Source organism: Glycine max, chromosome 3 (genome assembly GCF_000004515.6).
Source record: "Glycine max cultivar Williams 82 chromosome 3, Glycine_max_v4.0, whole genome shotgun sequence".
NCBI classification, from domain to species: Eukaryota; Viridiplantae; Streptophyta; class Magnoliopsida; order Fabales; family Fabaceae; genus Glycine; species Glycine max.
In genome coordinates this window covers 41,544,316-41,566,693 of record NC_016090.4, presented here as the reverse complement: position 1 = coordinate 41,566,693, position 22,378 = coordinate 41,544,316, and the positions used below count along the sequence as shown (strand labels likewise).

The 22,378-nt window shown below is 34.3% G+C and overlaps 2 protein-coding genes across 5 annotated transcripts; both read left to right on the top strand.

The window, feature by feature from the left end:
- The first annotated feature begins 2,470 nt into the window (after positions 1 to 2,470).
- Positions 2,471 to 7,438, top strand: LOC100792120 (serine/threonine-protein kinase D6PKL1). Of its 2 annotated transcripts, none has more exons than XM_003520641.5 (3): positions 2,471 to 2,712; positions 3,681 to 5,687; positions 6,473 to 7,438. In XM_003520641.5, the coding sequence occupies exons 2-3, from the start codon at positions 3,916 to 3,918 to the stop codon at positions 7,314 to 7,316; spliced, it is 2,616 nt and encodes an 871-aa protein (XP_003520689.1). In that variant the 5' UTR covers positions 2,471 to 2,712; positions 3,681 to 3,915; the 3' UTR covers positions 7,317 to 7,438. The 2 variants fall into 2 exon arrangements, with proteins under 2 accessions (XP_003520689.1, XP_006577064.1); XM_006577001.4 differs by having other exon boundaries at positions 3,678 to 5,687.
- Positions 7,439 to 8,253: 815 nt separating this feature from the next.
- Positions 8,254 to 22,174, top strand: LOC100791594 (BTB/POZ domain-containing protein FBL11). Of its 3 annotated transcripts, none has more exons than XM_041014140.1 (19): positions 8,254 to 8,531; positions 8,615 to 8,665; positions 9,055 to 9,175; positions 9,371 to 9,512; positions 9,644 to 9,693; positions 11,714 to 11,802; positions 11,880 to 11,985; positions 13,678 to 13,714; positions 13,821 to 13,972; positions 15,720 to 16,275; positions 16,376 to 16,657; positions 17,887 to 18,032; positions 18,707 to 19,054; positions 19,483 to 19,726; positions 20,080 to 20,135; positions 20,766 to 20,846; positions 21,324 to 21,368; positions 21,465 to 21,533; positions 21,814 to 22,174. In XM_041014140.1, the coding sequence occupies exons 1-19, from the start codon at positions 8,350 to 8,352 to the stop codon at positions 21,991 to 21,993; spliced, it is 2,937 nt and encodes a 978-aa protein (XP_040870074.1). In that variant the 5' UTR covers positions 8,254 to 8,349; the 3' UTR covers positions 21,994 to 22,174. The 3 variants fall into 3 exon arrangements, 2 of the variants coding, with proteins under 2 accessions (XP_040870074.1, XP_006577063.1); XM_006577000.4 differs by having other exon boundaries at positions 21,811 to 22,174; XR_005890794.1 differs by lacking the exons at positions 21,324 to 21,368; positions 21,465 to 21,533; positions 21,814 to 22,174 and adding an exon at positions 19,905 to 19,977 and having other exon boundaries at positions 8,263 to 8,531; positions 20,766 to 20,835.
- The last annotated feature ends 204 nt before the right edge of the window (positions 22,175 to 22,378 follow it).

Below are 22,378 nucleotides of genomic sequence, written 5' to 3'. Positions count from 1 at the left end.
TGATAAAAATAAAATAAAATTGCACGATGATAATCAAAATAACTTAGGATTTGCAATTTCTAAAAACAAGATGAGTTGTATATATTACAATGTTTAGTGATTTTTAATAGATATTTTTATGATTGCATTTATAATAAAAATTTAATGATCATACACTAACATGTAAAATAATTTTATATTATAATTCAATCACAAATATAAGTATTTTTTATAAAAATCAACAAATTGAATTTTTTAGGAAATAAATAAATTTATTTACAACCAATAGCTATGAGAAAAGTTTCAGTGTCATTCCTGTATATTTGTTTCAAACAAGAAATCCAAAGAATGTTCTAATTAAAATTTTCTCTTTCCTCCCTTTGTGTGGTTGGGGACACAAATAGGGAATCCCAATAATCAACTTATTTTTGGTAGCAATTCCCAATAATCAACTTATTTTTGTTAGCAATATTATCCTGTTCTCGCCTTCACCAACTATTGGGCTAATGACTAAAGGTAAAAAAAAAAAAAACTTTTTGAATACTATATTTTCTTTATGCTCACATGATTGCTCATATAATCCTCATGTCCTGATTCTGTTCGCTTTTGTCAAAGGGTTTTAGTACTGTTCCTTAACATAGGAAAAAAATGATTGATCGGTTGGTTTCTATATTTGAAGATTTTCAGACATGTTATTTTCCTATGTAATCAGCTGAACTATCATTAGACATTAAGCAAGAATTTAGATTAGTCTCTAACACCACTCTACTTTTGATTTAGGTGGTTTGTTATTAGTTTATCAATTTATTTAAGGTTTGTGAATTGATAAAAAAAAAATCTGAGGTTTGTGAATTGATTAATATTTTAAAGGTAGTAATTACATCATTGGTCAAGTGGATAAAGATATAATATGCGTTTGTCTCATGTTTAGGCATTAAAAAAATATGTTCTACGCTACAATACCTAATTTATGACAAGTCAATCTCATTAGTTGTATATGAAAATTACTATAAAAGAGTAAAATCCTATAAAGTCAATCTCATTAGTTGTATATGAAAATTACTATAAAAGAATAAAATAATCTAAAAGTGAATTATTTAAAAGAGTGAGAATCTCACTCCCTAAAGTGAGTACTCATAGAAAAAGAGGGAGGGGTGACCTAGTGTGGTCATGATCATTCCCATTTTTTTTGAAATTTATTTAGATTATAATAAATTTATTCCATGGACCCTAAAATATATAAAAAAATATCTATCTATTTAATTTTTTTCCTGTCTAATATATTTCTTTGTTTTCGACTTTCTTAAATTAAAGTTCGGACTCTATCTCAAAATATTAAAATTTATTATATAAGAATAAATATTTAGGATAATAATATATATCAAAGGGTCAAAATACTTGATAAAGTAGTTTAATACTTTCATGTGCATACTTAAATATAAAAGTGTCTATATATAAATAAGACTTGTGGTTCTGGTAATGTGATTTGTGATTTGTAATTTTAAGATTCTGGAATCTAGAGTCACAATAACAATCAGTAATAATACAAAAGTAAGTATGGAGAGCAGCATGATTAACAGGATGATTCAATTTTTCCTTGGGAAAACCGAAAACCTGCTTCTTTACAGCTTTTCATTTCTCATTTGACTGCAAAATTGCCTTCTCATCATTTCTTTTAACTGCAAACACCTCTTCTCATCATTTCTTTTAAATATTTTTTTTTATTGCTTTTCATTTCTCATTTGACTGTGAAATCAGCACGAATCAGTTCATTTTATTTTTTAATTAATAATTAAAATAATAACCACTCATTGGGAATTTGGCATTGCTTAAAACAAAAAAGTTGACCTTTTTTGTTAATCACGATATCATTTAAAATGATGCATTCAAACATGACTAATATTTATCGAATTTTTTTGTGTTATTTTATTATGTTTTTTGTCTATAAAATGTAAATTTAAAATTTTATTTAAAAAATCGAGTGTAATAATATCATTAAAATTAAAAATTTAGTGATAATTTGACTTCTTTTAACTTAATTAAACAATCTTACGCGTACATAACAGGGGCATGAAACATGTATGTTCACGACATCAATAAATTAGTTCGAAGAGTACTATCGAAATTTAATTGAAGAGCCAGCTCAATAAATTAGGCGTGGCACATTTTCAGTAAAGTTATTCGTTAAATGAAGCACATAGGATACTATGAATTTTGTTTTATTTTAATTTTCAAAATATACAAATTATATAGGCAAGGAGTATCTGAGATTCAAATAAAATTGTAGGAAAAGACAAAATCTGAGAACTGAGATATTATTATTTAAATAAAATAAAGAGCGCATGTAGGGCTCACCCAAAACAAAAGAAGCATGGGAATGGGAATGGGAAGACTTGATATCATATAATATCCAATTTAAAATCCCCACCATACCCTTATTATTATACTCCCATGTGTCTTTTCAACATTTTCGGTTTCATAAATGAAGAATTTATGTAAGTATTCACATTTTCTGTAGCATGGGTGGGGTCCTGTCTGGAAAAAGCAATCAGTGCCATTGCTGAAAACGGAACAGAAGCATATTACTCCCTACTTCGCTCTGTTCTGTTCTCTCTCTAACCATTATTCCTCCCTCCGTGGCTTCAGTTCGCGTTTATTAGGGTTTTTCTTCTTTTCAGTTGAAGCTGCTGCGTCAATGTGCCATTCTCTCTTCAACTTCGCTTCCACTTGCAGGTACTGCTTCCGTTTCCGATCGAAACGTGTTTGCTTCATTTTAATGTTATCTCATTGAACCAATACGTATGCATATCTTCAACACACACACACACACTCAATCTCTCTCTGGTAACACTGTTTGTTTATACCGTACATCTCTGCAACTGTGAACTCAGATTTCAACTTTTTTCTTTTGCGGTTTGAGTCCTTTTACTTTTCAGCTGCTCTGGATTTTTAGTGTATGAAAACTGGATTTTTAATTCTACTTCGTCCACTTATGTGTGTGTATGGATATTTTGTTTTTAATTCTTTTGGTGAGTTTTGGTGTTGGGACCAGTTTTTAGGGAAGGAGATGGATCCTAAATTCACAGGGCCACCCCTTACTTTCGTGATAGGGTAATGTGCTCATGGACAATGACAAAAAACTGGCTCACGGATTCGCCTGGCTCTGCATTTCTCCTGATCTGTTGACTGATTGGTTACATGAACACTTAAAGACAAGTCCCTCTCCCTTTATTTCTTCTTTTTGAGGGGGGGAGGGGGGAGGGGTCTTAATGGTTTAAAGAATAACAAAGGACCTTGATTTGGGTATTTTTACTTGAGTGTGGCGTACAATTAGTAAGAAATGTTGTTACGAACAGAAGCATGTGCACAAAAAGTTATGAATGGCAGCTAAAATTGTTGTGTTTATCTCAACTTGAATATATTTTTATTTGGTCCTAATTGTTTGCTTCTTAGGGTTTGTTTGGTTGGGGAGGGTATTTGTGAGGGTTAGGAGGTGGAGGAATGAAAAGAAAATGAAGGGGAAGGGAAAATCATGGGATTGTGGGAGGTTATGTAATAAGTTTCTTTATTTATACTTATTTTGATCTCACATTATCTGTTATCTTAGTTTTCTTCCCTGTTTCTTACTTTAATTACATTTTTCATATTATATTTTTAGTATTCTGATGCTTTCAAATGTTGGCCAATGGCCATTATAGCAGGGTTTCAAATGTCATATAGCTGGTAAAAAGAGTGGATGTACCATTCAGTCTTCAATTTTGGTTTGATCAAAGAATGATTTGGATGCTGGGTTCTCTTTCCTTGAATTGTAATCTTTTGGTGTCTGATACACTATATGTGAAATGAACTAGTGAGTAGTGACTTGAAAACTGAGAATCAACATTTGTGTTACCTCTACTATGAGAAAGTCAAGTTAGCTGAGCAGTTTGTCTTGTAATGGGTTCATTCTCTGGCACTTGTGAAATAGTTGAAGCAAGGGGGGAGCTAAATACAAGGAAAGCTCCTGGGGTTTATCAGTCCAGTTCTGAGTGTAGCACATCTGAGAAAAATCATAAACTTTCGGTGCTGAAATTGGGATACAAGGATGATCTAGACGATGATATCAACAAGCTTTTTGAATCGATTGCTCTTAAATCTTCATCAAGGGATTTGAGCCTTTTCCAAGATGGTACAAGTCCTAGGCTGAAAAGTGCATTAAAAAAGCCAATTACAACGGGTGTTCCTCGGTCCCCAAGAGTTGGGACTTCTGAGTCCGTTAATTTGAAGCAAGCATTAAGAGACCTTTGTATATCCAAGGCATCAGAAATGGCTGCTATGAAACGATTATCAAAGTCAACAACAGCTTCTCCTAGATTATCTGAAGTTGGGAAGATACAGACATTGTACAATTCAGTTGTAGCTGAAACCTGTCGATCTGGGTCTTCCTTTGTTGAGAGCAAGGGACATCAAATTGAAATATCTCTAGTGCCAGAAAAAGGCAAATCCCTTTCCTTGGAGAAAACCTCTCAATCTTATCAAACTTCCCAAATTGCATCGTCGAGCCGAAACATTCATTCTTCTTGGGAAATTGCTGTTGCAACTACTAAATATGATGCTGGGAGTTCATTGATACAAAGTGATTTGGCATGCTCATCAAGTAAAGTTGGGATTCAATCACAACGAGTGGTACCTGTTGAAACAGAAGAACAAGCATCTGCCTCTTCTCCCTCTCTTTATAATACATTTGGAAGCAAATCAGAGGTGCCCAAAAATGCTTCCTCCCCTAAAAAGTTGGGAAATAAAGCATATATGTCAAATACTGGGAAGAAAGGTAGGTTGCAAACAGTATCGTCATCTACTTCTGTAAATGACAACAGAGTTAACAAACCGCCATGCCATGCCCCTCGCACTGTTAAATCGGTCATCAAGAACAAGAATCTGAGTAAGAAGAAACAAAAGGAGGATTCAGGTTCTGCTTTGCATGGTCCTACACCCAATGAAGTCAATAAGCCAGTTCCTGGTACACCTCGGCTAATTTGTGAGAGATGTAGGTGTGCTTTGGAAAATACTTGCGAAGAAAAAAACCAAGATATTGTGGCATTGGACTCTATCAGTCCTGGAGATGGAGTAAACTTGAGTAATGTACACTCTGGTTCAAATAAACCTGGTTTGGTGTCAAGTAGTGTTAATAAAAGCAAAACAGGTGCAAAAGTGAAGAACACCAAGTTGAAAGAGCAAATTGATTTTTCACAAAGTTCAAAGAGTAGTCAAGGTGAGTACAGTAGTAGTACAAGTACCAGTGATGAGAGCAACGTAAGTGGTTCAAGTCGTAGCACTAGGCCTCACATGTCAAAGGATGTCAGGTGGGCAGCCATACGACATGCTCAAATGCAGCATGGAGTCTTGGGCTTGAGACACTTCAATCTTTTAAAGAAACTTGGTTGTGGAGACATTGGGACTGTATATCTTGCGGAACTAATTGGCACTAGCTGCCTGTTTGCTATTAAGGTCATGGACAATGAATTTTTGGAAAGAAGAGAGAAGATGCCTAGGGCTCAAACTGAGAGAGAAATATTAAGGATCCTGGATCACCCTTTTCTTCCCACAATGTATGCACAATTTACATCAGATAATCTATCGTGTCTGGTCATGGAGTATTGTCCAGGTGGAGATCTTCATGTTCTACGGCAGAAGCAGCTTGGTAGATATTTCTCGGAGCCAGCAGCAAGGTAAGATACTAAGAGCAGTGATATATTAGCATTTTATTTTCTGTTCGATCTGAAGTTATATGCATCCACCCACCTACTAAATTTTAGATGTGCAATAAATGATAAGATGTCTCAACTGCTCAAGTATTTCCTGGTATAGACAAGTATATCTAATTTTGATAAATTATTCTTACAGTGCTTGTGCTCATTCTCATGTTTTGTCGTGCATGTATGTTATTATCTGGTGTATTCAATAGGTTTTGCCCATGTTTCTTCTGTATAGTATATACTTTATTGCTGCACTATGGTGAATATGGTTCTATGAATTTAAGTTGCTGCATAAATTAAGAACACTTCTACATTGTTGCGACTTGTTTAACCAGTAGAATCTATTTCCCTGCAAATCATACCAGTTATGAAATGAAGTGAGTAGTTTTTTTCACTTTGGTTGTGCTTCATGATTAACAAGGCTTTTTCTGCTATGTTCTCTGTCTGCTTTAGTGCAACTTGGTTGTGCAATGTGATTGTGTCACATTTTCCTTTGCCTATGCTTCAACAATCAATGTAATTTTCCTCCTGTATCCACCTACTGAATCTCCAGTCTCTTACTGCCACTGTACCCTGTATTTCTAAAACCTTGCAGTATTCTCCACTAGTCTGCCCTCTGTTATTATTGCCCTTTCTTTATCATTGACAAAGGAGATATTGTTTGAATTACTTATTATTTTGGTAATAATTTCTTTCCACTCAATATAGCGGAAGCATCAATTGCCTGTTTCTGAATCTTGTATACATGTATCGTGCAGGTTTTATGTTGCTGAAGTTCTCCTTGCTTTGGAGTACTTGCACATGCTTGGAGTTGTTTACCGTGATTTGAAACCCGAAAACATTCTTGTTCGGGAAGATGGCCACATTATGCTCACAGATTTTGATCTGTCCCTGAGGTGTGCTGTTAACCCAACGCTTCTGAAATCATCTTCTGATGTTGACCCTGCAAAAATTTCAGGTCTAAGTGCACAAGCAAGTTGCATTGAGCCATTTTGCATTGAACCATCTTGTCAAGTTCCATGCTTCAGCCCAAGATTGCTACCCGCTGCTGCAAAAGCAAGGAAACTAAAAGTTGATCTTGCAGCCCAGGTCAGATCATTGCCACAGCTTGTGGCTGAGCCCACTGATGCAAGATCAAACTCATTTGTTGGCACACATGAATACTTGGCTCCTGAGATCATCAAAGAAGAGGGACATGGAGCTGCAGTTGACTGGTGGACATTTGGTGTTTTTCTCTATGAACTTTTGTACGGTAGAACACCCTTTAAAGGTTCAAACAATGAAGAAACATTGGCCAACGTAGTGTTGCAGGGTCTTCGATTCCCCAAGCACCCAAATGTTAGTTTCCAAGCAAAGGATCTGATTAGAGGGTTGTTGGTTAAAGAGCCCGAAAACCGTTTGGGTTCAGAGAAAGGAGCTGCTGAGATTAAACAGCACCCCTTCTTCGAGGGCCTTAACTGGGCCTTAATTCGTTGCGCTGTCCCTCCAGAACTTCCAGACTTTTATGATTTTGGAGTTTCAGACATGGTGAACCCACAGGGCAAGGGTGCTAAGTACTTGGAGTGTAAAGTAGGAGAGCATGTAGAATTCGAGTTGTTTTAAAGACATTGCTGTCTATCAAGAATGGCATTCATGTTATGGACTCCCATATTTATGGCTCCATATCGGTGTCGAGATGTAACTTATACAGTTATATGTAAGCCTAAAGCCGAATAGTCTATGTTGCAAATTAGTTTTGTATCATGGTATCTTGCATTAGGAAGACAGGTATTAGGAGGTTCATGTTATATGGCAAGTCCACGGTTAATAATCACAATCTGGAAAAACAAATATCCCCGAGAGCGAAAAATCCCATTTCTCGTGCTGTTGTCTAGAGGGCAATAGAAGATCCTGCCATATTAACATCAGACTCGAATGAATTGAGACAGAATTAGACCGTCTCCGTTACATGAGTCCTGAAATGCAATTGCTCATTGAATACAGCAAGTAGCCAAATTTTTAGTCACCGTATTTTGTTTCGCTTTAAGGTTTGAAAAAAACAAATCCTAACCTTAATAGAAAAATGATAAGCGGTAGAGCATCAAATCTCCGTTGTCGTTAACAAAAGATTTCAAGTGCTAGTTGAAATGTTTCTAATAATTTCCTATTTTCATAAATTGCAAGGAATTTGGCGCACCATTTGTTTGCAATGAATTACAAAGAAATGAAATGCATAGGATCAAACAAGCCAGGGTGAATAGAAAGCTAGGTTATTGAGATAAAAGATTTAACTTCATCTTACTCCACACGAATGAATTCTGTTCCTAACAGGTGTGAAACTTTGGAAGGAACCTTTTTTTTAGTTCTTAAAAAACCATAATAAAAAGTAAATAATAAATTATTTTATATTACCAAAATAAATATAGTAGAAGATTAAATTATTTTATTTATTTATTTTCACCTGTTTTTTACGGATCTAAATAAACAGAGATTAATTAATTAATTGATTTTTTACTGATTGTTAAATAGAGTCTGCTTTCCTACCAAAATAAACTGCGATTTTTTATTTCTTCCTTTATATGGTGGCAAAGTTACGTGTTTCATTTTAGTTTCTTCACAGACCAAACAGCACCACCGAAGTGAGTAACTACTCTCCATGGAGGTCTCAGACGACGTCGACGACGAACACGTTATCCTGCTTTGCACTAACACTGATCCGATCGAAACAACGGAAACCCTAAACGACGAGATTCTCGTGTCCGCCACCGATGTCCTCGCTTGGGATCTCCCTACGACTCTCACTTTTCCGACTATTAAAGTTCAGACACATCGCAATAGGTTCGTCTATACATTCTCATTCTATTCAATTTCACTTCACTTATGCCTCAAGTGTCGATTGATTAACTCCGTTTTCATTACAGGCTCATTGAACGATCTCTGTATTTTCGTGGTCTTCTCAGCAGGAGCTTCAGGTACAAAATATATTAACCTTACACTTTGTTTTTTTTAGTAAACTACCATTTTAGTATTTTGAGAGTATATAACACTCTCACATTAGTCCTTGAAACTAGAAAATTTCAAATAAGTTCCCGAAATTGCAATTTGCCAATGACGTTAGTCCAAAATTTAAAAATATTGCGCAACTAATATACGGACTAAAATGACCATAAGTCGTCAAGGGACCTAGATGTCTGGAAATTTCCTTAGTTTCAACTTTCGAGACTAATTTGACTGCGCGTTATACTTTCATGAACCAAAATGGTAGTTTACTGTTGTTTTTCTCTTTTCCTTGACATCGTGTTTAATTTAACTTTAAATTGAACTTGCATGCATACACTGCGGCTTCTTATTACTTCTACAGTGAATCATGCTTGGGCTCTGTCACCATCAATTGGAATGTGAGGGAATTTATGCAAATTCTTAAGCATATGTATGGCTGCGTATTGGATATTACGCTGGATAATTTCCTTCCTCTTTATGAGGTACATTTTTTTTTTTTATAAAGTTTTTAGTTTAACGCTGTTGGTACAAGTGGAACTCTCACATTGGTCAGGCAATTTGTTCGGATTCTTTATTTTATTTGAGAACTTTTAATTTGTAATTTGTAAATAATGTTGTATTTTTCATTTTGACAGTCTATTGGCTAATGCTGCTTATGTTTTTGTTGTATGTCTCAGGGTGCGCTTTATTTTGGAGTGGAGACACTTCTCTTGAAGTGTGAGACGTGGCTTTCTGAGTTACTCTCACCCAAAAGGTTTCAATCTACTCAAATACAAATGGAGGACTTGATCCAAATTTGGGAATTTGGCTCTGATTGTGGTAATTTTTTTGTTATTTTTAATGGCAAAAGTGATTAACTTGCAACTTCAGTACATTATTTTCACTTTTGGAAATAAACTTGTGGTTCATTTTAACAACTGTTTTTGTTTTTAATGTATTGGCTTTTGCAGCTAGTGACTTTATCCTGCACTTATGTATGGGCTATCTAGCAAGAAATTTTGTATGTATTCAACTCTTTCGCTAGAGCTTGTGAAATAAACATTAATCTCATGCTTTGGAATGGTTGTTCAATTGTCAATCATGCATTGTTGTCTCTGTCTGCCCATAAAATAAAATCCTACTTTTCTGGATATGTGGATTCCAAAAACAAGATATCACTGAGAATTGAACTGACATCTATACCCTTTATATAATGCATAGTTTGTCTTTTGTCTTGTGTATTTTGTTTACTCTGTATCCTCGTGATATGATGGCATCAAGTGACTTGAGAGCTATATCTTGTATTTGTAAATTCAAAATGGGGGTGTGGTTATTAAAAACAGACTTCAATTGCTAAAGATTTGATCGTTAATATATTGTTATTAGGATAAAAGATACATGGGATATGAAAGGCAATAACCCACTTACCTCTTTATATTTCAAGTGAGCCTGTCTAGATAGTTTCCTTTAGCTAATTTGTTTGGTAGATAAGATGTGAACTTCATGTAGTCTGTAGTTAATTTGCATCCATATGATTATTTATTATAGTAAATTACATTGATACCCCTTGAGGTTTCTTGGAGTTACACATAATTACATAAATCCCCTGCTTTTCTAACGTTTACAACAGCCTCCTTTATAGGGGATTAAGGGTATAAGATGCAATATTTTTCAAACAAGGGGGATTAGTGTAATGTATGTTGAGAAAAATTCAAGTCCCACATCGGCTAGAGATAAAGCTACAATAGAATATATAAGTGGGAGACAACCTTCTGTTAACAACTCATTGATAAGTGCACCAAATTGTCCCAAGTAGTAAAGTAAAACGGAAGTCCAAGTGTCGAATAGGGTAATGGGAAGTGAAGAGAGTAGAGAAGAATGGAGATAGAGGGAAGGAATGACTCTAATTTCGTGGATATTCAGCGTGTTTTTTTCCTTTCCTTCCTCCTCTTTTTATAGGCGCAATTAGCTTAAATTTTACGCAATCTCGCACTAAGCACAACCACCACGTTGAGCGAGTGAGTCGGTGGTAAGCGCACGACTTGTGCTAAGCGTGCCTTCACGTATTAGGCTTCTCCACGTGACTTCTTTGCCCTAAGTGAGTGCTGGCCGCTGAGCGATTGCGTTGCGTTGGGCGCGTATGGCGCACTGAGCAAGAGTCTTCAAATCTTCAACTTCTCTTCCAACCTTTATTCTATTTGGGGTGTTGAGAAAAACTCAAGTCCCACATCGGCTAGAGAAGGCCACAATAGAATATATAAATGAGAGGCAACCCTCACCCTATGAGTTAGCTTTTGAGGTTGAGTTAGGTCCAAATCCACATTCTAAGAATGTATAAGGGGCATCAACGTAATGTTTTTCAAACAATTACGCAAGTTAGTGTAGGTTTAAAAATATGAGGGGTATTAGAAGAAATTTGACAAAATCTAAGGAGGGGTGTTAGTGTAATTTACTCTATTTATTATCTTTAATTTTGGGTAATTTTTTTCTTTATTTTTTAGTGTAGTATAAATTATTTAATTTTGTATAAATGATCTTTGGTGTAGTGACCATCCTGCTATCTGCTATCCTGTTGTAACATTTCTGTGGTCTGCTGCTGAGTCATTATTCAGGATTGGTAACTGTGAATTTTATATTACTTTAGGTGCATACAGTGAAATAAGAAAGGATGTCTGTATGACTCCTCTAAATAGTGAACAGTTAAACATTTTGTCTGCTTAAAATCTGGATAAGTATCTCTGATATTGGCTTTGGTGAACCTGTCTAAAAAAACTTAGATACAAGTCTACGAATACAAGTTTCCAATCCGTAGTTCACATTTTTATGTATGTGCTCTTAGTTGGATTTATTTCTTTCCTAGTTATGGAATCTGAAATAAAGCAGATGCTTTGTTATGCTTTAAAAGTGGTCTAGGGATTACTTTTTAGAAAACCAAACAGAAACAGCAATTTCTTTTTCTTTTTTCTGCTTTATCTAAGCTTAATTTTTTTTTTCATTTTTTAAATTATAGATGCTTTTTCTTTTCTTTTCTTGTTTTACAGATGTGGGCAAAGCATAGCAAGTCTTTTGGGAAACTTCCATATGACCTGCTATTATCTTTAGTAAAGCATCCTCATTTGACTGTTGACAGGTTGATTAATTTTTTATGAAATGGCTTCATTCAGTACTATGCAAATTTTAGATTCTAATGTCATAGTATCTAAACAGTGAGTTGCATCTTTCTGATGCACTTCTTCTCTGGCTTGAAAGTAACACTGAAAATTTGGAGAGGCCAAGCAAATCCGAAGAGAACTGCTATGAAGTTTTGAAACAAGTAAGGTTATATAGCTCATTATTCGATATAAAGGCCTTGAATCCATTCTTTAATGGAAACAGTTTTTGGAAAAAATTACTGGCATATAGGGTCATACCAAATCCTATTTGTTTCCATCTTCTAAACAAAAGGATATCACTTCACCATGTTGCTGAAACCAGAATGTTGTCAACAATATGCTATTTATGGGCAAGGTTACTTTTTTATATAATTATATTGTAGGGTAAAGATGGAAAAGGAAAAAGTAGTAATCTGAATAATTGTGAATTTGTGAGATCTTATGATGGTTTGATAAGAAAAAGAAAATCTAATTCTCCTATTAATACTAATTAATCTAGGTAAAATACTTACAATTAGTACAAGCTTACCAGCTTAGCCAATAACACTATTAACATAATAATAAGAATCATTAATTATTAAGAACCCTAAATATTCTAAGGGTCTGACTGTTGCCACTAGATTTTGATGGAATATATACAGTTTATTCACTTAAGTGGTTGAATATAGAAGGGAATTTCCCTACTTAATCAACCATAATTATATGCTTTACAGTTATATGGAGGGAGCTCAACCTGATCTTGGTTTGTATGTCCTTGCCTCAGCTCAGCCTAAGTTGCAGTTTCTGTAATGTAGTTGACGGATAAGTTGGATAGGCTCTTATGAAAAAGAGAAAACTACTCCAATCATTACACATTTAGTCAAACTTACATCCATCTCACTTTTTTTTTACAAACCTACCATTGCCAAGCCCAACAATAAGTGATAACAGCCATATTTTACTATAAAAGAACCATATTCATGAAATATGATTATTACACAATTGTTCCGTTCAACTGTCATATATATATAGGCTTTGAGTAAATTACGCCGACACTCCCGGGTGTTTCTTGAGATTGCACATACCTTCCTGCTTCTTTAACATTTACAACAACCTCCTTTATAGGAGTATACACTGTAATGTTTTTCACGCAATTAAGGGGAGTCAATGTAATGTTTTTCAAGCAATTAAGGGGAGTCAATGTAATGTTTTTCAACTAATTAAGAGTAGTTAGTGACTTAGTGTAGGGGTAGAAAATGATGGGTATCAGAAGAATTTAACAAAACCTCAAGCGGGGGTTAATGTAATTTACTTGCAGGATTTTAGATAGAAGGGTGGTTTGTGCGTTACTGTAATGTAATTTAAATCAGGGAAGAACGGTGTAATTTAACCTCATAAAAACATTTGCCAAAAATATATTCAAGACTGTGCTGGTGTAAAGATTATTTACTGATGCATACAGATGATAACAAGCATTGGCAGAAACTGAGGGGGTTCAATGGTGCAACTGGCTCCTTTCACTGCCTCACCTACAATGCTTACTCTGAAATGATGCCCTAATGTTTCCAGTCTCCTCCCCTTCTAATACCACTTGCCTATACATAGTTATCCCACAATACACACACAGTTAAACCTTCCTCAAACATAACATCAAACATCCTGAAAATTTGTGCTGATTTTTCAATATTATGTAGATAAAATATTTATACATTGATCCACTTAATTATTATATCATTTAATTTATTTTGAGAAATAATTATGAATCAATCAAGGTCTTAAATTTTGTTTAATATTTTTCCATCTTAATTTTGGCTTTGCCATATGCTTCCATGTCATTTAAATGTCGTATAACTTTTTAATTTTGGTTCTTACAGATTCGTGTAGGCCTTTTGCCTTTGTGGTTTGCTCTAGGTATACCATTTTCTTGCGCTTTTACATGAAACACTGAACAGTCTTTATTCTTCATGCAGAAATTCCTAGATGATGTATGCAAGGTAATTTTGGATTTGTTTAACAGGAAAAAGAAACTCTTTCTATTTTAGACAGCTGGCTGAGGAAAGCCTTGATTCAATTTTCCGACTCCTAAATATTGCTCCTATGGGTTCAATAGATACTTTTGAGTATAGCGACTTGCATCATCTCAGGATTAGGCTGACAGAATATTCAAAGGTATTTTTAATACTTGAAAGCCACTCAATGATTGGCTTTGTTAATTATGTTTCTTAGCTTGAGATTGGTAGCCTTTGCTGCTTTGCATGTATGATATCAGAAAGATAGAAAAAAGTAAAAAGAATTGATTACTATCTTGTATGAATTTTGCTTTATTAATTATTGGTTAAGAATTAAGATTGGGTATCTGAAATTATGAACATTTTTAAGTAGAATTAGAAAGTGAACAGGCAATTTCCCTCCATAGCCTATACCAACTTAAGTGCAAAGGATATATGTCAAAGATGATACTTCCTCTGGTGCTTTTTATAAGAACTAAATTAAAGGTGTGGCTTAGTTCTTTCTTCATAGAGTTTGAGAGAGAGAAAAAGAAGAAGAAAGATGGAAGATATTACTATTGATTTAGAATGAAAAGGTTAGTTACAAACTGATTCTGTTTCTCTATTTATAGAGAAAACAGATATGGTTAGACATAACCTGACTAAGGCAGTTAACTAACGAAAGTTAGTTACTGCTCTAACAGAAATGACAGCTTCTAACAGAATAACATAAATAACAAAATCACAACTGTCGTAACTGAATCATAACTGTTCTAACAGCTGCTCTAACTGAATCACAAAGTAAAACTTACTTAATACACTAATATTTCTATAAGAATCAATCTAGAATGTGTCTTGTATGAAATTGTTTTTCACAAAAATACCCTGAGTTATTAGTCATTTTTCTGAGAGTTATTAGTCATTTTTCTGAGTTTGATTTTTTTTTTGGAAGGCAGAAAGTATATAATATTATTAATAAGAAACATTAGTACCAGAAGTACTAAATTACAACAGCAGCTATGCTGCCAGCCTCCCAAAAAACATGGATAAACCCATCACAAAGCCCCACCAACAGCTAAAGACCCATGTTAACCAAAGGCCTCCATAAGGTTGGAAGACCAATGGTTAAAAGGAATATTAAAATAGTAAATGAAATATATTAATGTCTTTTTGCTGATAAAAATAAAATAAAATATATCAATGTCTTTGGTCTTTGGGAGTTGAACTTTGTCTTGTATCGAGAGCATTTTGGGAACTTTGCTTTGACTATTAACATGCATAGCCAATCAAAATTAGAGCAATAAATATATCAATGTTGACAGAATAAAAGAATTAAAACTAATAAAAATATTTGAAAAAAGACTAAGAGTATGTCTCGTTAATGTTAGGGGTAATTTAAAAAAAAATATAAATTCAAGAAAAATTTAATGCTACTAACTTAATTAACCAATTTCCTTAATCTTAGTGAATTAGTTAATTGAGTCTTATAAAAAGGATCAAAGGGAGTACTATAAAAAGAGTCTTATAAAGATCTCTTAGTTAAGAGGGTCTTATATGGACAAAAATACAATATGAACATTGTGAGGTTATTACTTGACCAGATAGGCACTGCATAGGCATAAGTTGATTAAGTTCACCTTTTCTGTTATCTAATGTCAAGAGATCCATAAAACATTCTAATGATGTGGTTCTTAATTCTTCTAGTTGGGTAACTTCCGTGTGTCTAAATAAATCAATGTTTTGTTGAGTATCGATTGGTTCGTTCTGATATTTGGTTTCACTGTTTCAGTATTTTCAAGTGCTATTCAAACGCATCATTTTGTCTTAGTATCTTAGCCAACTTGTCTTTCAGTTGTTTGCAAGGAGTCTGTGATATTATATTTGGAATGTTATCATGCTTTTGTAACGTAAATTTCCATTGCATGCAGAAAGTGGACCTTTCTGGTTGCCCGCAAATAGCATCTACAGTACTTCTTCTGTCACTCATCCCTCAATCATATTTAACAGATCCCATGGAAAAGAATATTATAAAACAGTTCTTTATTAATTGTGGACATCCTATAAGAGATAAATCTGTGTTCCCACTAGAACTGTCAGAAACCTTTACCTTTGAAGCAGTTCAGGAGGTGGATATCTCTAAGTGTCGAAATTTGATTATTGAGCATGCTGTTGATTGCTTCTGCAAGTTCTTTCCTTCTTTAAGAATATTGAAAGCAGCACATCTTTTGAACATTGGGACAATCAGTTTCCTTCAATTATTGGAGAAATGTACAATGGTCTGCGAAATTGACTTAACTGTTGATATTACCCCACTGATACCAGCAGTTACTGTTGCATCTTCTAGTCGTGCTATGATACCACTGGTACCAGAGAAGAGCTCTAGTGTTAACCATATAGCAGTGCAAATCATGCCATATAATGAATTTGGACCTCCTCTTTCTAATGTTACAAAACTCACATTTGAAGGAAGAACTGATGTCAGTGGTAGGAGGTTTTCCTGGTGAAAATATTCATGTTGAATTTAATATTTTTTTAGTTTATATTTTTATCCATGTTTACATCCAATAAAGTTTTTTCTTGCCAGATTTGGGTCTCCAGTACATCTCCAAATTATGTGTTTCATTGCGTCACCTGAATATTAAAGGATGCATTTCTGTCACTGATATTGGCATATCAGATCTCATATCCACGTGTAAAAAACTTAATTCAATTGTGGTTTGCGATACTTTATTTGGGATCTATTCAGTTCAAGCTCTTTGCTCAGCTATTTCTGGTAGTGGCAACTTCCCCTCTCTACATTCTAGAGATAAGCGTTTGAAATCTGTGGTGTCTAATTTTGAAATGCTGCATATGGGTGGCTGCAGGGGTAAGTTGTATTTCTTCTATTAGTTTATTTGGTTGAACTGCCAAAGAGTCTTTAAATACTTGGCTTGTATAAGTTTTCAACAAATATCTTTTACTGGCTGCATATGTTTTTGACATTCAGAAGAAACTGGGGCATTTCGTGATGAACCTTACCTCACTTAGATCAAGTTTTATGTGAACAGAACAAAGGACTGATAAATGAAAATGGTTTAACTTACTTTTTTTGTGTGGTTACTATGGTATGGGGAAAAATCCAGATTTCCCTTGATGTATGCATTTGCTTTTGATAATCTTAGAATGTGGGTTTAGGCCTAATTTAACCCCAAAAGTTAACTCACGGGGTGAGGGTTGTCCCTTACTTATATATTCTATCTTTGCCTTATCTCTAGCCAATGTGAGACTTGGGTTTTTCTCAATATACCCCCTCATGCCCAACACTTTTGGGCTTGGTGCGTGGATAATATGGTGGGTGACCCGTTTAATGGATCTAAGATAGACTCTAATACCATCTTAGAATGTGGGTTTGAGCCTAATTCAACCCCAAAAGCTAACCCATGGGGTGCGGATTGCCCGCCACTTATATATTCTATTTTTACCTTATCTCTAGCCAATGTGAGACTTAGGTTTTTCCCAATAATACACAATACATTAGTTAGTTAAGTAATAATGATGCTTATTGCTTTGAACACCTTTATGATCTCTTGACAGTTGACATGTTAGGTGTTCAGCCCACCATTTTTTTTACTCACACCTTCTGAAATAAGTGTCGCATTTGAAAAAAGAATTTGTCCAAAAATAATTGTCATGTTAGCTATTCAATGTAATATTAATTGTTTTTCTCCAATAATACCCCTACCCCTAATAAGTGATCAAGTGTCACTTTAGCTTTTCAATGTGACATTAATGAGGTTAGTTTTGTAAAATTACTTCTCTCTCATCTATTTATTAGTTTTTCTTGGTACGTGTTAAATAGCCTAGGACAACACTTATTTTGGGAGGAGGGAGTATTTCCAAGCTTTTAACTGACTTTTGAGGTGAAAGAAGTCTGAAGTCACTTTAGTGATAACCTCATGAATCTTTTATTGTTTAATGTAATAAGGGACTTAATCATGCTTTATAATTTAAAACAGCTTGCGCAGCACCAAGTACTGTTGATTTGAGAGGAATGTTTTACTTTTTATAAACTTCAGTTTTACATTGAAAAACATATGATGAATCGTTGTTTTGTAGGTATTAGTGAGTCATCTCTACTAGAGCTTATGTCTCAAGCACAAGTTTTGAAGAGTTTATGCCTGAGATGGACTGACCTGGTTGACCAGGCACTGTACAATTTTGTAGGTTCTTCCTTGGAGATGCTTGATGTTTCTGATACCAAGGTTTGTTGTCAAGTTTGTGGAAACTGGCATGTTTTGTCTTTGTCTTTGTCTTTGTAGTGGTAATAGAAGTTGGCGTCTTTGTTATTTTATTGAAACTTTAATGCTAGTTGAAGTTTAAGGACGTGTGGTTGGAATGCTTGCTTCATTCTAATGTACAACAAGAAGTTTTATTTTTTATTTTTGGTCTGATAGATGGTAGTTAAAACTTACAGGTCTAGTCTCCACCCAAAATAATTAAGCATGATGTGCATGTTTCCTTTAATGGCATAAAGATTGGTTAATAAACAAGTTATATCCTCCTGTTGAATCCTAACTGTTGTTTTAGATGCGTTTACTAACACATTATAAACATTTATGCTTGCTTCAATTATATATGCTAGTAAAAGTTTGTAGTATGTTGTTCAATTTCATTGCCTCTAGTTCAAATATTCCTTGTGTGCAAATATCTTCTGTGTGCTTAACTAATATTTTATGCATATCATTGTGCAATGATCTACCATGATATCATACGACATTCCCCTATAAAATTTAATAGATATGCAGAGATATTTTGGGTAACTGTGATACAATGGAGTACAAATATCTAGTGTTTTGCATCCATACTTTCATCAATTTCATGATAATTATTTTTTACTTTGGTTTTTCATTATTTTTTTGTTGTTGTGAAATTGCAGATTTCTGGAGCTGCATTAGCTCATATTATTCATGGAAATCCAAGTTTAAAGTGTCTGAGAGCAAGAGGCTGTCAAAATTTGTTTCCAGGAAACAATTGTATAGAAAAGAGAAAATCTAGCTTTCCCTCTTTGCATGAAAAACTGCATGCTGAGTTAGGAAAAATGTGTAGATTGGAAGAAATTGAATTTGGATGGGGATTTTCTTCCTTCTCTTTGAGTGCTCTGGAACCTTTACTGATGTCATTAAAGACCATCAATATAGGTTTAGGTGGAACGCTAGGTGAAGATGCTTTGAAACAATTACCTGCAATCTGTCCCTTGCTAGAAACAATAATCCTTCATTTTCAGGTGATAATTATCTTCCCTGTGATTTGAGGTTCTATATTGCTCCCTAAAGAATATAAAAAAATTATGAGTTAATCATAACATGGAAAACCAAGGGAGACTTTTTCCTTCAGTTAATTTCATGGTTAGACTTTTCCATTCAACATCTACAGTCCATGAAGTTCCGTTATTATTGCCTCCAAGTATTCCACCAGATGAGTCAAGGTTTATACTTTGAATTAGTCTCATCAATTATGGCTAAATTGTTGTCTTTCTGATTCTTCTCATATCGATGTGTAGGAGATGCATGTTTCTTATACTATACTTTGAATTAGTCTCGTCAAGGTTTATTACTTGTGCTATACTCTATGTATGCTTCTGCTTTCAGTTCAGATGTTGTATCACATTTCTAAAATTATATTTTTTGCTTTTTTTGTTTTTGTTTTTTACAGGTAATATCTGATATGATTGTGATGAACTTTGTCACATCCTTGAAATACTTGCAAGTATTAGCTCTGTGCTATTGTTTTGGTGATATATCCATGTCAAGCTTCAAATTCCCTATGCAAAATCTAAGAAAGTTGAGGCTTGAAAGAATAACCCCATGGATGACAAATGATGACTTGGTGGTTCTAGCTCAAAACTGCAGAAATTTGTTAGAGCTTTCATTGCTAGGGTGTCCTCTTCTCGACCCAGGTTGGGATTAATTAGTTGTAATGATTATTACGTGCACCTGACTATTCATAGGACATAATTTTGTATCATATGCCTCTAATTTGATCAAGTTGAACCCTCTAGATAATAAAAGTATTGCAAACAGGAACTGCCACTGTATGCCATTTTGATGATTGTTTTGTTGTCAATTGCTACTTAGAATTCCTTGGTGGCCAGTAACAAATTAAAACAAAGAGAGAAAAGATTGAAGGAGGGAGGGGATAATAACAATGGTGAATTTTGTCTTGTACAATTATAACAGTGGTTGACCACTGCTAATTTAATCAAGTGGTGATAATTTATATGTTTGTCAATGTTGTTATTTCTCATTGCAGATTCTCTACAGATAATTACATGTGGATGGCCAGGCTTGGTCTCTATCCATTTAGAGGTTTGTTAATTTTCCCCCTTTAGAAACACTTAGATCATAACATGGTTATAACATGTAGATTACAAAACTGTTGTTTTTTATGCAATATGAATGTGTTGGCTTAGTGAGTTTCCTAGAAACCAAGCAATATATGTGGCTTGCAGCTGTAATCTTCTGGCCTTAAGAAATTTTATAAGAATGAATAATTTTTTCTTCTGGGAAGGGGAGAAAGAAATTGGTCTCCATTATTGGGAGCTCAGAAAATGTTCTGCTTATGCATTTGATGTGGAGACTGAGTGCTAATCCTGTGATTATGGCAATTATTTTTTTTTTAATTTGTTTTTATACATCAAATGCTGTTTAGATGATGCATATGACCATAGTTCCTACATTGTTCACGAGTATGAGGAAGAGAGAAAGGACGTGGAAAGAGAGTCATTACATTTGTAATTGCATTTAACGTGGTCTTATTTATAATAGGGAAAGAATAGCACAATAATAGTGTAACTGTGGTAGAGCTATATACAGAATGATAATAAAGATAACTAATGCTAATATCTCAACAATAAGCTTTTTTTGTTCTAAAGCTTTATCATACTATTCTCTAGGTTTCTGTATGTAAATTTTAATTGCAAGGATGCATATTTTTAGGACTGTGGAGAAGTAACGGCTAATGGGGCTTCTGCTCTTCTTGACTGCAAAGCTCTTGAAGATATCCTGCTGCGTCATAATGTGAGCTTTCTATATGTTTATATATATATATATATATTACTAAAATGAAATGGTGCATTTCAAACTCCAAGTGCAAGACATGGTATTTGAGCCCTGTCGTGAATTTGTTGATTGGTGTACACATTATTCTTCCAGCAATATTATTTATTTCTATTTTGAAAGCCTGAACATTTCAGTTCGTGATTATGTGATAACTTGATTCTGATGATCAAATAAAGACTGCATATATAAGATTATAAATACAATTGAAAACACATGTCATTCTTTCTGCTCTTTGAGACACTTTTTGTTATGCTTTCTGAAGTATGAAATATACTTGTGCATCTTTGACTATTTAAGATAATACTAACTTATGTTTAAGATCTTAGTTCTCAGTTGTATTTTCCCCCACCTTTCTGAAAAGCAGAAGCTAACATTTACTGTGTGAATTCCTCTGAAATCATATATTGAAAGTTGAAACTGTTGTTTACTATGCAGGGCCCTGGGCTACCCAGAAACTTCATTTGTTATGCTGCTTCAGAGGTTGCACTTTGTTTAAATTTGTTTATTTATTATTTTTGATTTTGTTAATGCTGGAAACTTGATATTTGATGTTGTATATTTTGTCATAACTGACAGATGCCATTGCTTCGAAAATTGTCACTGGATATATGCGATGCAAGTGAAGGTGATTTTGACATTCCAAATGTAAGTCATTGCAGCATTCCTCTTCTGTAATTAGTTATTTTCCTGTTCTCGAGTTGTCATCCCAATCTACGGAGAATTATAGTAAATGTGCAAGTCTAGTGGCTATAATTCATCCTCTCATTTCTCATCCATTCATTCTTCCATTTTGTGATACAATTATTATGTGGTAAATTTGAGCCAAACTTTTCCTTTAAGGATGAGCACATCTTCAAGGGCACCATGGAATGAAGAATATGTTTTTACCTTGGGATGTTCTGATATTTTTTTTTATGTGCAGCAGTATGCAGACAAATACTTTTTGAGTACCTTGAAGATAGCTAGATGCAAATCTCAAAGATGTGCTTTTAATCTCCCAGCCCCTGCCCCAGGGGTTCATAGAAGATCTGTGCATGTTGAAACTCTGGTGCTTGTGTGGAACAGCAGAGATCTCATCAGAACAGTGGTGAAGGAAAGGCTTTAGTAAATGTATGTCTGAGCATTCATCATCCTTCTCACATGTTGATGAGTTAGTTTTACAAGTGATTTGGTGGCAGTAAGTAAAACGCTTAGTGATTAAGATGATCATTTGTTTGTTAAGTAGTAAACATCTGACAAAACGATGTCAAGTTGATTGAGAATCCAGCCGTTGCACTTTGATAACAGTCCTTGTTTATGTTGTTCACGCTTTTTTCTTCTTTATTCTTTTTAGCAAGGCGTCTTCAAAATGAATTGCTTGCAATTTTTTTTTATTGATTCGAGGAGAGAAAAAACATGTATTTTTCAATAGATTTTCATTAAGCTTTTAATTATCTGTTTTGAACATAAAACCAGCAAATTCAAACATGCGCTGTTAGTTTGAATCTTTG